At 36.8% G+C, this 16,470-nt stretch overlaps 1 protein-coding gene across 1 annotated transcript in view; it reads left to right on the top strand.

The window, feature by feature from the left end:
- PTPRK (protein tyrosine phosphatase receptor type K) overlaps positions 1 to 16,470 on the top strand; it is a 297,434-nt gene that overhangs the window by 248,222 nt on the left and 32,742 nt on the right. The window contains exon 14 of the mRNA XM_031066727.1: positions 13,019 to 13,157. Coding sequence (XP_030922587.1) covers positions 13,019 to 13,157 — 139 coding nt within the window. The remainder of the gene's footprint in view (positions 1 to 13,018; positions 13,158 to 16,470) is intronic.

Here is a 16,470-nt window from a genome sequence, read left to right as displayed (position 1 = left end):
TGAAATGTTTCAGTGATAAAAAAGGCTTTTATAGTTTTCTTATGAAGTTTAATGTAGCCCCAAGTTGTTTAATATTTGCTTCAGAAAGACATTATTGTTCTCTGCTTTCTGTTTCTTAAATGCTTGAAATATGCAAACAAATTTGTATTTAATTTTACTTTTTGAGTATTTGGTAGATAACAGACATGATCATATTAGATTGCATGATGTTTTCATGTAGTACTTACTAGACTTACCATTACACCAGAATCAGGCAAGAAAAGGTGTTATCAGATATTGTCATTTCATTCATTGGCTAATATATTTCCCAGGTGTATGTTTCTTTTCACATACTGGTTAAAATATGACAATTCATCTGATGTATGAGAGCTGTTCAAACAATCTGAAAGTCATCTCCTGTGTTGGTGCTGTCTGAATATATGACGGTGAATCCATCAACCCAAGTTTGACAATTTTGTCCATCTGTCTCTAAGAAGGCTGATAGATAACATTGCATGGGGTTTTAAGCAATAAGAAGCTGAAGGGAACCATTCATTAACGTCATGTCAAGTTAGTCAGTGAAAAAGGCCATTTTTCCCTTCCTTGAAAAGAAGAAAGGCCGTTTTTGCCCTGAATGGCCAGGAACACCTGCTTGTGTATGGGAACTCACAGTGTGGAGTGTGTTTCAAAATACTATTCACATTTGCCAAAGGAACAATGTAAATGAGGTATATACAGGTGTGTCTTGGCTTGTGTGCTCAACACTAGAGCACATTGTCTTAATGTTAGTTGTTTAATACAATCTTTGTTCTTCTTTTAAGATGCAAATTTGGTTTTGGTCATTATTAGACGTAGCTCAGGGCCTCAGTAGAGATATTTCTGCCACCTCATCTGCAAGAGTTCTTGGCACTCCATCAGTTTAAGGTGATTTTCTCCTCCAAATCAGTCACATTTTAATCAGATCACAACTGACTGAAAACCCTAAAACCAGATTTAAAGCATAAATACCAGAACAGTAATCTTCTTTGCTGACAATCCATTACATAAATCATAATACAATATTCGCATGTTATAGTTGGCTTTGTTTATTTTGACTTGTATACAAATTTGAAGCTTTTGTTAAATATATGGTTGGGGTTTTTTCCTTTGATACAATTGTATTTTCCTGTAGAAACTAGCTGAGAAAGCAGCAGCCCAAGGCATATCCAATACAGAGCAGGAAATTTCATCCCCTGGATAAAAACAGCCCAACAGTCTCTATGTGTGTAAAGCATTAGCAGCTGAGGGGACACCAAAGTAATTTTCAAACTGATATTTTTTAATTTTGCATACTGCACAGCCCATTACTACCTTTCCTACAGCCTCACTGTACTCTGCCATAGCCTGTGCTTTGTGAGGTTAAAAATTGCTTTTCCTTTACTTTATGCTAACCAGTATAACAACAGATATAAAGAGTTCGTCTGTCTTTAGTCATGGAAGTTCTCTATTACACCTGGTTCCTCATCACAGTCTTGTGTGAATATTTCCTTGAGTAATGGAAATAATAAAAAATCTCTTTATTTTTTCAGGTGAGGGAGGTTAATTGGAGTTTAAGAGGGAGGTTAATTGGAGTTTAAGATTTAAAGGCAACAAAACTTCAGTATTAAAAGGAAAAATGTGAAAAAGTAGACACAAAAGTTCAGAAAGTGGCAATACACATTAAGTCTTTTTTCTTGCACACATGTTTTGTCCTGTAGTCTGCAGGACTGCCATTCCTTCTTCGTGCTTGGAAGTTTCTTTGACATATTAATAACGTAGGTATATATAGACAGAGAGGCAATGACACAGTATGAAAGGCTTTTAATATCATTACAAGTCCTGATCTGAACTCAATAATCAATGGCAGTCAAGCCAGAGCTGTGATTATTGATGTGTTTTTCATACAGTTGTCATTACATTAGCTGCATGTTGTTGCAGAGTCATTATGGTTGCATTTCTAGATGTCAGATGTGGTAAACAACTCCATGGACAGGCTCTTGACTTCTTACACAGGGTTTAAGGCTTAGGTAACATATTTGGGTTGGAAATGTTGGTGTAGCAGAAGATGACAAAGCTTTTAGCCAGCTAAAGGCTGCTGCCCTCACATCACAGCTGGTAGACTAGCACGGATAAGCACCACGGCTTTGGATGTTTCAGTCCAAAATCAGGTGGCTGAGCTTAAAGTGCTGACATAAGACCTTTCTGATGTATTTGGATAAGCAGATTTGGCAGCAACGACATAATTAGGGTAATGGCTGAGACAGTACTTGCAGCCTGCTGTGATGTGCAGCTGGTTTGGAAGAGGATATTTGCCTTTCCCTCATGCTCCCAGCCATCCAGCTGCTTAAGACACCTATTAGTGCTAAAAAGTTCCAGAGAACCTCAAGAGTTTTGACTCATGTAACTTTCTGCGAGTGGATGCTCTTCAGATGGGAAGGTTTTAAAAGGGAAAAAAGGAAAAGGTTCTCTGCCATGGCGGTTGCACTGCCTGTGCAGGGGCACTTCTCAGCCAGCCCAGTGGGCTCCTACAAACACTGCACCATGTCAGTAAGGTATTATAGAACTGAAGAAGCTGTGAAAATTTTCTCTAAATGAAAAAATATAAGTCTTGTGAAAGAAACCATCTTTTCTTCTTTCAAAATATATATACATACACACACACACACACATATATATGTATGTATATATATATTTATATTTATATTTGCTCTTTCATGTGTATATATATATTTGCACTGGTTTTTCACTATTTGAAAAAGTACCAAAACATACAGGAAAGAAATACTGAAAGCTAGCTGGCAGTCATGACACTAATAATCTGGGATACTAAGAACAGATGGGTGCTATTAAAGATTATATATAAACTATATATATGCTCTATATAAAATTTAATCTATGCATGTTTGGAAAAACTAGGACCTACCTCCAAAGGAAGAATTAACTACTTGTTTTCTTGGAGAGTTTTTGTTTATTTTCTCACCTTTCACCATTCTGAATGGCAAAGAACAACTGATGGCTGCTACCAAAGGCTAGATTTAGTACTATATAAGCTTTAATTTGTATGGATTTGGGTTTTTTGAAAGCATAAAGGAAAGACTATTTCTGTTCTTCATTTCCTCCATCTTTTGATTCCATCTACAATGTTATTAGCACTGCATTTGATATAAGAAAATTTTTCATCTCATTTTCTGTATTTTGAGCTAGCATTCGGGGTGAGAGTTTGTACTTTTTTGGTGGAGAAGAGTTAAACTGTCCTTACTTCCTTCAGTGGAATTACACAGCTCTGCATTAAGTCTGCAACTCCTACACTACCACTAAATTCTCACTTGCAATTTTATAGTTGCTTAAATTAGCAGAAGTTATTCATGAAATGTTATTTCCAATAAATATAGCAAAACGTAACTTCAGGCATTTGAGAGTAATATTTTTCCACATAAACCATGTCATATAAGTAATAATGATCACGATAATGTACTTTCTCTGCTAAACTTCTTAAATGCTATCTGATGGAAAGATGAAGCATTCTGTATATTTGCTACCAAATGTTGCTTTTTAAATAATTTCCTTTTAAGAATTAATTCTGAGCTAACAAGCCATATAGGACTCATTGTCAATACCAGGTAACTTTTCAATGCAGTGTCTTGCACAGTAGAAATTTTATAACATCAAGAGAGATTTTATCTTTAAAAACACATGTTTTTGAAGCCAGTTTGTTTAGAGTAAATCTTAAAAGTTGATTGATTTGTAATGTAGCCAAACACTAACTTAACAAATGATCTCATTAGCAAAAGGCTGACTGCTTTTATGTGTTACCAGGAAAAAATGCTGTAACAGGTCTAACAACAAAACCATTGTGCTTATAAGGGAAACAATCACAGTGAGCTTAAGAAATGGTAGCAGCCCATCCAACAAACAGGATTTAAATGGCTTGTTGATGAGGTAGATCAGAGGATCATTCTTAGCCAATACCCTTTTCCAGAAAATCAGAGAGTAATAGTTATTTATATTCCATTGTTTCAGTCCAATACTTTACAGTATGGGTGTTATGTATTTCTACATCTGTTTTTTACATACCCTTTTCAAGGTTGGTTAGTACACATGCCATGAAAAAATTTTGTTTGAAGTTTTAGATCTCTACTTCTATATTGGTTACTTAAAGAAACATATCAAGCTGCTCAAGAAAGCCTTATTTTGAAATTTTTTTGGCAAGACAGAAACAATTAACCAGATTTCCAAAAATTAAAATATCGTTAGGTATTTCTCTGAATTTTTCCAGTATTTCAAAAGTGCAGCTGTTACACTATGAGATCTGATGTTTTATAACAAGCATTTAATATATCCAATAGTTTATATTTTAGAAGATCTATAGGATTCTAAAACCTTATTAGGGTAAACACATGGATTAGGATTTTTTCAAGTAAATTTCCAGCCTTTGCACTGTTGTTGACAATTTTGTAACAATGACCTGAAAGAGGACTTCAAAGATTGAAAAAACACAGTACCAGATCCCTGAAATATGGTATCCTGATTCCTTTCAAATATTCGTTATTTGTTTTGAAGCCAAGGCAGTCCAGAATGGGAGGGGAGAAAAAAGGTTGTGCCATGGATTTTCTGGTGTCAAGTAGACCAATGAATAGACTCAAATTTATCCACAGGTAAAGCTCAACAACATAAATTGTTCTGAACTTTTTGGAGTTGAAAGTTCCAAAGGCAACTCACCCACCTGCACTTCATCACAGGCTGTGACCAGGAGGAGTCTCCACTCTTGGGCAGGGATGTTGTGAGATGGGGACAGGCCATGTTCCTCTGACCATGTTTGCCCTTTGCTTTGAGAGGTGCCATTTCAGAAGCCTTAGCCCACATGTTTATCTTGTGTCCTGTCCCAGCTGAACTAGAAGCTGACTGTGTAACTTCAGTTTACACCTCTGTGTAAAATGCCTTGTCAGTGTTGCCATCTGTATTGGCCCAAAGCTTTTTATGTCCTGGGGGCAGAGTTGCATCACTGAGCCAGCTCCCTTAGAGCTAACTTGGTTTATCTCTGCACAAACAGCTGTTTTCTGGCAGAGGGTAGCAGCCTGCAATTCAAAAGCTGTAAAACCTGTGGATTATGACGTTCACTGAACATCCTTATTCCTCATAACCAAATCCTATCCTTGCCATAGTTTTAAAGACAGTAAAGTGCCTGCAAAGTACATAGCTCCAGAAGTATGTCTTAGTGGCAAATGTACTAGAAAGACGGCAATAATTTTCTCTTTCAATGTGACCCATGGACAGCAGGGCAGTGTTGCAGGAACATTGTCTCCTCAGCATTGTTCCTGCTCTGGCTCTCCTCATTTGCTCATGTCCAAGGTTTCTCAGCTACTGAGGCAAACAGATTCAGCACTTTTTTCACTTGATACTTCTGAATCTATTAAGGTAAACTCTTTGCTAATTGGTCATAAATTCATGGACATTACTGATTTCAGAGCTCTCATTAATTCTCATTTCAGACCATTATAGCAGCAGAGGCATGGTTCACCTGATTCTGATATCCACACAGTTTCCTACCAAAGTATTACCATCAATTAAGTGATCTGAAAGTCCTGGAGAGTTGTAAATATATGTTTGGGTTGTTTTTTTTTTAATTGTATATGACTTATCAAAGCACTATTTATCAACATTTGAGAAGGCTTATCAGCACTAGTCAGGAACTGGTCTTTTATACACAAATGTACATATTATACTGGAATTTCAGGTAGCATTATCATTATTGTAGGACAAGATATGTTGTGCTAGACTGTTTAATTAACTAAAATGTATATAAATATTTATAAGCTACATGTTCATAATTTTGAAAGTATCCAGTAGCATAAGCTGAGGCTATTTTTCTGCATTATCTGAAAGCGGGATGTATACCCTGTTTACTTGATACCATATTTGTATGCACAGCCAACTGTGAGTCTCCCAGTGCCTAACTTCTACAGCTCCTTACACCATCCCAAATCTGACTAAAGAGAGGTTAGCCTGAAGCTGGTTTTTGGTTTTGGTTTTTTTTGCACTTAACTGCCAGAAGGGGCCCATAAACTGTGTCTGTAACAATTTCTGCAGCAATGAACTTTTATGTGGAGAACATAGTCATATATAATTTTGTCCATTTGAAGGCTTAACTTATAATATCACAAAGCTTTGGAATCTTGAGGGCTCCTTCTGTTAGGCTCAGCTGGCAGCATCTGGAGGTGGTGACACCTTTCCCTTTTCCCCAGCAAGGGACACTCATGAGGATAAATTTGGCACGCTATGATGCAACACAAATGTAAGACAGCAGATTTTATCTAAACATCACCTCACTACTGTCTCCTTTCAGGACAAGTTCAGAGAAGAGGCTGATGATGCCTGGGATCTCCCTCTTCACTGGCAGAGCCTGTTAAAACTCTCTTCCTTGGGACAGTCATGAACCTGGTTTCCACGGTGACAGGGATGAACCTGACACTTCAGAGCACAGCTCAGGGAATCACAATTTCTGTTCACAGTCATGTACAATTTTTCTTTCTAATAATGCCAGCCTAAAAAAATCTGTAATTTAGAATCCTGAAGCAACAGCTTAGATGGATCCAAACCCCAGTAAATTTCCGGCATGCTTTTTGTCTCCCAGAAGCTGTAGTCCAAGAGAGAAAACCTTTAGGAGCTGTAGGGAAGGGAAAATTGTGGAGATTCCTTTCCCACTAAATGTATCTTCATCTTTCAGCTTGAGAAAGAAAAATTAGTAGTGCTGGACCAAAGTGACCCATGTGAGGATATTTGTAAGACCTCATGAAATATGTGCATAGTCTGCTAGAACAAGTTGCACATCCTGTCCCCCAATCCCTGCAAATATACACTAAAATGCTTTCAGCAAATGGAATTAGCTAAGGCTTTTTTAAAAACTTGATAAAGCTAAAAGTGGTTATGGATCTTCTCTCACTGAATTTGAATCTATTAATCTATTAATTAAATTTCAGACTTATAACAATTTCTTTAATTGCATGATGATTATCACTGTAGCAAAGTAGTAAAAAAACAAGACTGATGCAGGTGGAACAGTCTTTCTGGGCAGATGATTAAAAGACAGGGCAATTTAAAAAAAGTATGTCAGAGAATCTCACCTGGTTTTTCAACAAGCCCTTTTCTCAGGTAGTAGACTGACATCTCCAGGGATACCTTCAGTTTCATTTGATGTTATCATGATGTTACCTTGTTGAACTCATTCAGATGTCATTCCTGGATTTAATTAAAAGTTTTTGAATGTCACATAATGAAAGTGCAGAACAGATTATCTTGAGCACAGCTATTTTGAATATCAAGCTATGCAGCAATAACACCAGTTTGTGAGAATTCAAAGATCTGCCATAAACAGAAATTAACATTCAAAGAAAATGCAGTGTAATAAAATAGCAGCTTTAATCATGCATAAAATTGAGTTTCTTCCCTCGCTCGCACAAAGGAAACCCAGAATAAAATGCTGTGAATGTTGAGAGAGTCAAATTGTATAGTGAGAAGGTTAAGTATAAAAATGTTGTTCAAAATTTCTGATTTAAAAGCTGTCATTTGGAAGGCTGGCTGTTCTCTTAGTGGTAGCATGCAAACAGCCCTGCAAAATCCTACCAGAATTTTCTGCTTGAATAATTGTGTTTGGATGAGCAAGTAGCATATCATTATCTGGATTCCTACACCATCTTCTTGGGAAGGTATAGGCGAATAGATTTTGCGCTGAGTGTCATAAATTTCCTGACAATTTTGCAAGGCTCTGTGTAAATTTTGAACCACAGAAGGAAGGAAAAGACAGGAAAGAAATATCTGCCGTGACTGGATTCCTTATGCCACAGTATATTTCAAAAATTAAGTATAAATAATATGCATATGCTCAATTTTAGATGTAGATATTGGATTTTTTGTGTGTTTGATTAAAAATGTGGTTTAAAAATTTAGAGTAATTAAGTATATCAGGAAATTGTGAGAAGATAGACTCTACCTCACCTGTTCAGAATTTTACTGTCCCTGAGAGAGTTAGCTATACTAGTCTAATTTAGTGCTGTTCACAGTTGAACTTCATGCTATTAATCATGGGAGTTGACTGATTGAATGCTCTCCTCTAGTATCTATGAAAACAAGGAGAACAACTTCTTATATGGTGACTGTTACTGGCTATGTGCAGAGTCAGAATCACTTGGTTATTTTATGAACTTTTCGAATGGGACTGTGGGATATGATTGTTGTTGCTGTTCATTAGTTCAGAACAAAGGCAAGTAGATAAATTGCTAAAATCCAGTGTTCACTTCCCAATCTAGTTCATAAGTTTTCAGTGTAGGCAGCTATTTTTGTACAGGCGGAAAATGTAGTTAACGCTCTGTTTCAGGTCAGAAACTCATCTTGAAAATTTTATGGAAGATGAGTTTGCATGGATTGAAAACTGTTGGGTTACCTCTTCTCAGATTCACAGGATTAAAATGCAAAAATGCATATATTGATATGCAAGGCAAAGACAGAGTAAAAATTATCACTTAATTCATGATCTATTAGAGTAAGGAAGGAATTAGTAGTCAATAGAGAGTCCATTTTTGTATGATCATGATTCTGTTACCATGCAAGGTTCTTTCTCAATCAATAAATTACCTTTTTATAGAGTCTGATATTCAAGATATAAGAGAGCATTGCAGGACTACATTACTAAAAATGAGCATTCAAAATTAGTAAAGTAGGTGGTTTTGTATCTTAAATCATTTTAGAGCATTTTTTTCCCTTTTTAGAAATATACAGTAGTTAATTCCAGTCATCAAAATAATTGTATCTCTCCAATTTAGAGATTTTGTGTTAGGATGTTGTCATGGACCACATCAAAGGCTTACAATAGGCCAGATAGATGACATCTATAACTCTTCCCTTGCCCACTGATGTAGTCACTCCATTATAGAAGGTCGCTCAATTGGTTAGGCAAGATTTGTTCCTTGTGAATCTTTGGTTATTTGAGTTGTTTTGTTTGGCAAGATCAGCAGCTCAGCCTGCAGAAGAGCTACTTCAGAGAACTAAATCCTGGTTGTCTTCTAGAAGGTAGAGAAAGCGAATTCTCAGAGTAAGCAGAAGTTTACTTGCTGCTATAGTCCTTGTGCAATCAGCAGCCGGGAGATACTCACATGTGTACATTTAACATGTAGACACAAGGTTTCTCTATTTTTCTCTCTGGTTATATATGGGTAAGATCAGACATGGTTATTACAACACACTTTGAGCTATCAAAGTTAAAACACAAGTAAAAGGAAATGCTTTCAAATTCATAAGTTTCATTAAATTATTCTGTGCTACATTCAATGACTTCCTCAAAATAATTATTGCATGCAATGCATACAGATTACAGTGTGATTTATATCTATGATTACTTTCATATAGTTCCCAAATGTAGAATTTAGTCTAAAGAATGCATATATTATCTGTTGCTGGAAATATATATGTAATAATCCTGGCTTCATTTAAGTTCAAAGCAATTTTTCCATTGAATATGGCAAGACAGGTATCATTTTGCCAGTAGATTTTAGCATTTTGGGTATAGTAGGCTCATCCATTGATTATACTCTTAGTGTATGACTATTCAATGACATTTTCCTCTACTAATTTAGGACTCTGTGGTGCATTTCTAGTGGGCACCAGCTTTATCTCATAAGCAGCCTTAAAGTTCATAGAATGAGTTACTGTCCCTTGCTTCAAAATCCTTAATGTAAGGAAACAAGAACAAATGGTCAAGCAGTAGATATCCTCCTGGCTTTCCACTGTTGCTTGAAAAACTTGACAGAGAGCTTCATTTTGAAATTACTGATGATCCAAACCAACTATTCCCTAGAGTGTATATAGTAAAACACCTGTTCCTAAGTTAGCCAAATATGTAAACACCCTCAGTAACTTTCCCTTCAGATTTTCTGAGACGTGGATAGTTGTTTTCCTAAAGTACTTTTCTGAATGAAACAGCTGTGTGTGTGGCCCTGCAATAATTTTAAACATGACTCTGAAAAGCACATATATTGCAACTTGCCCTATCAAGTTCTAGGGGTCCTGTCTTTCTCCAGGGAAGTGTGAAACAGGTCATTCTTTCCCCTCACTCTCTCATCACTAATACTCCTTTGAAAATACCGCTGTCCTGATCTAAGCTCAAAGCCTCTACTGTTGGATGTATTTTTGAGCCTTCAGGTTTTGAAGTGCATCTTCAGGTCAATCCCTATCATTCATATTTTGAAATCTCTCAGAGACTTTGTCTTAAAGCTCCATCCACACAACTAAATCTCTTGCTCCAGCCTTGTTATTTTGCAGATTGAGTAGTTCTTACCTTTGCTAGGTCAGAGCTGGCCAGCTGCACTCACATTGTGCAATTCCAGACACAGCAAATATCCCATTCCTGCACACTCCCTCTTTACCCTTCCCATGTCCTTGCTGTTTCTCAGTACTCCATACAGCAAACATGACTTTTTTTTCCCCATTGGCACATAAAGCCATTTATATTTATCTTAGATTTGTCCTTTGACTCTACTGATTGGCCTTTTGTCTCTACTGCTTATCAAATGTTCATTCACATTTGTCACATCCAGCCCAGCTAACACTGGACTGGGAGTTGATTCATTTTAAGCATTTAGAATGTTGAATACCTTAATCTTCCAGTTCTGCCTCAAAAGCCATGCCCCTCATTTCCTCTGTTAGACAACATCATACATGCATCTGACATTAATTCTAGCTAGTGTGTGTTGTACATGCACACATCTCCTGCCTGATCCCTACTTTTATCCCTTGACACCTCAACAACACATATAATACAAACAAAAAATATAGTATTCATTCCTCACAGGTTATGTATGCAAGTGTGCATGCAGGCGTGTATTTACATACAGAAGGAAACATTTAGTATTTCTCAGCAGATAGAGTTCAAGCTGTAGGTGAGAGAGATGATTATAATGATGAATTCTTATGATGATGATTAAGTTTTACGATTAAAGCACTGCCAGACCTCTCACTGTCTGTCTAGCTCTTGTGTGGGTGTCTGGAAGAGAGCACGTTCCTGACTCAGAAGGTTTTTCTGAGGGCAAGTTGTTAGTACAGGTTCAGATACTACAGAGATGAAGGTTACAGAAATAAGTAATAAAGAGTAATTTTAAACAACAGCATTATCCTTCCCTCAAAAGGTACTTTGGGTTCCTGCACATGGAATACAAATAGAAATAATCTGTGTAACATGGTTAAACCCAGAAAGTATTAGATACCAAGTATCCCTGATAATGACTACACTGGCCTTTTAAATTGAGTCGATTTTCAGGAGAGCAGTAGCCTTTCTCTCATATGACTTCACCTTGGTTTTTGTTCTGCTGCTTTTGGTGATCTGTTGAGAGGCATCCTAGTTTCAGACTAAGGGGCGCTTTCTGTGTAATGACATAAGTATGATGATGCCAACAGCTTGTAACTTATTCCACATGAAGATGCTGTGAGGGGAGAGGTCAAGTGGCATCAGCTGGATGCTGGGTGGAGTGTGAGAGAAGAAGGGCCAGAGGTAGAGCAAGCATGTGTACCCATTCATGCCAGTGAGTAGGGGAAAGGGCACAGCCTTAGATAGCAGGAACTAGAGAGCTGGAAAGCCATTTTCTATTCTACAAGTAAGCATCTCAAGCAATTTTACCCCTTGCTGAAACCTGTTTATATTTTTTACGTTTTTACCAGGCTGGAAAAGCTCCTGATCCTGATTCTTTTTACACCAGGCTATTATGCAAAGAGGTGCAGACTGAATGGTTGTGCACTTACGTGTATATTCTATTTTTCTCTCTGCTGTAACCTGTAGCCTCAGCCCACTCAGCTGTGTTATGGACTGGCTTCATCTCACTGTAGAACAGTGGTTTGTGAGGTATCTTTCAGGGCCTATAAACAGAAATAAAACTACTGCTGGCTTTAAGCTTGGCTTTGTGGATGACCTTATTTAGAGAATCAAAATTCCCAGTAGAATGCAGATGTCAGACCAGATGCTGTGAGGTGAATTAATGTACGAAGGTGGACTGAAACTGCAAGGAGGACAGAAGTACTGCAGTTTAGGGTTCACATTGTGGCTTGGAAAAACGTGTTTTATTATTTGTGCATAAATGTTTTCTTACTATTCAGTGTTAAATATTCCACATTTAATATCTGAACAAAATAACATTAAATGAAATAATGGTGGTAAGTTGGTAGATTGTCTCTGCTTTGTCTTCTGCTTTTTAATACAGTAACTTATTTGGAAATCCAGGTACATAAATGCTTCTGCCTGTGCAGAGGGGTGTGTGTAGATAGATAGATAGATAGATAGATAGATAGATAGATAGATAGATAGATAGATATACACACATGTATTTATTCAGCTGTATACATACACATATACTTGCTGTTGCAAGGAGGGCAACAAAGACAGTGTGGCCTTGAGGGGAAGCTGCATGAAGAGCAGCTGAGGTCACTTGGTCTATTCAGCCTGGAGAAGAGGAGACTGAGGGAAGACTCCATTACAGTTACAAGTTCCTTGTGAGGTGAAGCAGAGGGGCAGGCAGTGATCTCTTCTGTCTGGTGTCCAGTGACAGGATCTCTGAGGGAATGGCCTGAAGTTGTGTCAGGGGAGGGTTAGGTTGGGTATTAGTAAGAGGTTCTTCTCCCAGAGGATGGTTGGGCACTGGAATGGGCTCCCCAGGGAAGAGGTCACAGGACCAAGCCTGACAGAGCTCAAGTGTTAGTACAAAACCCTCAGGCACATGGTGTGACTTTTGGGGATGATTCTGTGCAGGACCAAGAGTTGGACTTGATGATCCTTGTGGGTCCCATCTGACTATACTTATTGTATTGTTTTGTTTAATTTATGGTCTGTTTACATACATATGTGTAGATGTTTAAACACGATGCCTGTGTCTATATTTTTACTACTTTATTTAGACACATACATATTTGAAAATTATCGCCAAAAATTATTTCCCTGTCTCTGGTACTTACACATTTAAATAACTTCTTTTTTTTATTAATTTAGCAGCAGCAACAGAAGAACCTGAGGTGATTCCGGATCCTGCTAAACAAACAGATCGGGTGGTGAAAATAGCAGGAATAAGTGCTGGAATTCTGGTATTCATCCTACTTCTCCTTGTTGTCATATTGATAGTGAAAAAAAGGTAAGAAAATTATCTGTGCTGATTGGTCTTTTTTTTTTTTCCCTCCCTATCAAACAATTTAAGGAGGATGTTTTTAGCAGGTCTTTAGGAAAAAAAAGTTTTGGGACTGGCAGGTCCTTTTGGTCCATTTTTGGATTAGTTTCTTGTGTTTTCTTTTGGTTTTGCTGTGATTCTTGGGATGTCTTTAAAGATAGGATTTCTTTATATTTAAGATTCCAATAACTATACATTTTCTCATATTTATTTCCAAGGATTTTTAGGTTGGAGATAGAAGAATGTACAGATTGTTAAAGTGGGTGGAATTGAAATTCATGGTGCCTTTTTTGTTTTTTAAAGCAAAGAAAAAATAATAATTTATTGCACATTTCATGTTTTAACCACTTAATGAATATTATTTTCTCTGTGTGGCTCTAATTAGTTATTTGTATGTTATTCCCCAACTTGCAAAATAATGTAATTTTATACCTCTATTTATGCTCTTGTAAACCTGGAGTTTTTTCTTAAAAGTCATAGCGCATCACCGTAAAATTACCTAGTGTGTCCTTAGTGCATGAAATTGTTTAAAAGTGTATTAATTTGAGTGAATTTAAATTTTTTTCAGTGCTTTCTTAGACAGTAAGCAATATCGCCATCTTCTGGCATTGTTCAATGCTATCCCTGCATCCCAATCCTCCTACCTGTAGCAACTTGTGCTATCCTATTGCTTGGTCAGTGTTTCAAAGCCTAGCCTTCCCAGTAGTTGCAACTCTTTTAACCTGGCATTAGAGTCCATACTATGTCCCTATAATTCCATAGCTATAGTATAGAAACTAATTCCTCCCTCTCTGTGCACCCCCTCCCTGGTGGTTCCCCTTCACGTGGCACAAGCTGATTTCTCTTGGATAGAACAAACCCTGTGCCTTCCCATGGTGTGTGCGTTGCGTTCCCTTGCCTTTTGCAGAAGCTATAATAAACAGTATTTTTGTGATTGTTGCGTATATTCCTCTGAAATGCAGCTTGCTGTTATTTTTATTGATTAAGATCATTCTATATGTTATCATTGCTGGTTTGCGTTAGATTTTTTTAATTTATTGCCTTTTTACAATTATCCCTGGAGATATATAACTTGGAGAAGAAACGTCTGCATTAGAAACATTAGGTATGCTTATAGTGTTCTGTGTTAGTTAGCTACATATGTGATTTTTCCCAAAAGTGCTTTTACTTTTCTCTGTTGTTTACCTCTGTGGCTGAGAATTTACACATATGCAAAAGGTCCAACTCATCATGTACAAAAAAGACATTCAGTCAGCCAGTTTGCTTTATTTACACAACTTTTGAAAAACAAAACTGAAATTGTTTTTCAGCTTTTAGGAGGAAATCTCTATATTGTAGCTTTGTAGCATGGTATGTGCTGGGAAGTATCATCTTAGTGAGTGTTACAGTGGTCCCCTTACATTTAATAGAAAATTCTCTGTGTGTTCACGTGTGTTTGTGTGTGAGAGAGGGACTGTCTAACACTACAGAGCGTCAGTCACTTCCAGATGTGATTGACTAGTTTTGCAAATAATAAACAAATCCATGTGCACATTTTTCCTATCATTTTTGCCTTTTCCATTCTGAGCCCTTTCAGGCTCAAATTTTCACAATTGAACTGTTTGACCGAAGTGAGTTAATTATATCTGTGAAGTGATATTTTTAAGTTTCCCTTTTCCCCCCTTTCCCTCCTCAGAACCTGCAAAGGCAGTATCCTTTTAGAAATTATCATCATTTTATAGCACATAATATTTCTAAACTCCTGTACTATTTTGTACTCTAAAATAGGTGAGAAATTAACCTGCTTAATGAATCTTTAATGTTTGGCAATTTTCCATCATGACAGTTTAATTGGTTGTCTGTTGCATATGTTGTAGGTGTGCCATTTTTCTCCCCCTCTGCCTTTAGTGAAAATGGGCACTTTTTTAATACCAGCTTTAGTCAAGGTCTCTTGAAAAACATAGAAAAACTGCGTTCCTGAGTTAATGAGTCCATCTAGTAAATCAGGGCAATTCATATAATGAAGGCAGAAACAGCTGCAAAAACTCTGACACATTCACACATACAAAAACACACTTCACTTAGTTGTGGTGGGACTGAAAACTGATCCGTCTGAATCATCCTCTGTAGTGTACCTATTCAGTGATCCATTATGTAGTATCCCTTTTGGTACCCGAATTGACCACAGCTTATTAGATGGAAAAGTCAATAAAACAATGGTTTCTGCATTTTTATTAGTTTATTAAGTCGTATGCACAGCCACCAGTATCTCAAATCACTGATTAAATGCAGCATTACATTTTATTGAAAAATAGAGTACTAAGCAGTTTTGTTTATGAGCTTGAGATGTTTTAGGCTTTGCCTGATCACTTTGTACAAATTGGTTTGAAGTTTTCCTGAATGAAGCTCTTAACAGCTTTTAAAGACTTCTACTGGAGTAATCAAACCAGCTAAGAAAAGGGATACTGCATCTTTAACAAGCAATGCCATTTTTATTTTCGAAATCATTGTTGGACTATTTCCAAATGTCCGTCATTTCCTTCCATTTGTTTACCTTCCATATTTTTAATGCTTAGCATGACTACATCAGCATTTCCAATTGTAAGATTTTCAAATAGAAAGCATATGTTTGCATTCAGGAAATGTGTGGTGGATATGCCAGTACACACATATCTGCTGGAAGTGTGCAGTTTTCTTTAAAATGTGTGTACTCATATAGCTACACATAGTACGCATACAAACGTATACGTATACAACTGTGTACTGATAAATACGTTAAAGTGAATGACAAGAAATTGTTTTCTGATTAAATGTACTTTTTAATGAAACCCTATTTTTTGTGACTGAGAAGTAAAAAGCATATCTACTGCACAAGATTTGTACACAGCTGTTCATTTGTCATGACATCTAGGCAGTAATCATTATATTATGCTAAACTGCATGTTGAAATTACACAATCCATTTAATTTTCATAATTTTTGGCAATAAGTGAAATCTCGGCATGCAATTTTCTCAAGTGATCTTTCTAAAAAACAAATCACTTTTATACGCTATAGTTTTTTTAATTTTTGTTTTGTTTTGTTTTAATTGCATGGCAAAGTAAGGCTAGTTCGTGCATGAGCCAGTTGAAATGCTAACCAAAGAAACATGAATTTTTTCAACTTTTTTTTTAAACGCACATTTCTCTGCTTTATTGGATGTGACAGAGTCACGCTTTTCATTCACCATTGCTTCTCTTTTTCCACTGTCTGTGATTTGCTTGCCAGGAGGAGCTACTATTCTTACTCCTACTATCTGTAAG

The sequence above is a fragment of the Geospiza fortis genome, unplaced genomic scaffold (assembly GCF_000277835.1).
Source record: "Geospiza fortis unplaced genomic scaffold, GeoFor_1.0 scaffold98, whole genome shotgun sequence".
In the NCBI taxonomy this organism is placed as follows: domain Eukaryota; kingdom Metazoa; phylum Chordata; class Aves; order Passeriformes; family Thraupidae; genus Geospiza; species Geospiza fortis.
The sequence above is the reverse complement of the archived record's forward strand: the minus strand, read 5'-3'. Positions and strand labels throughout refer to the sequence as shown.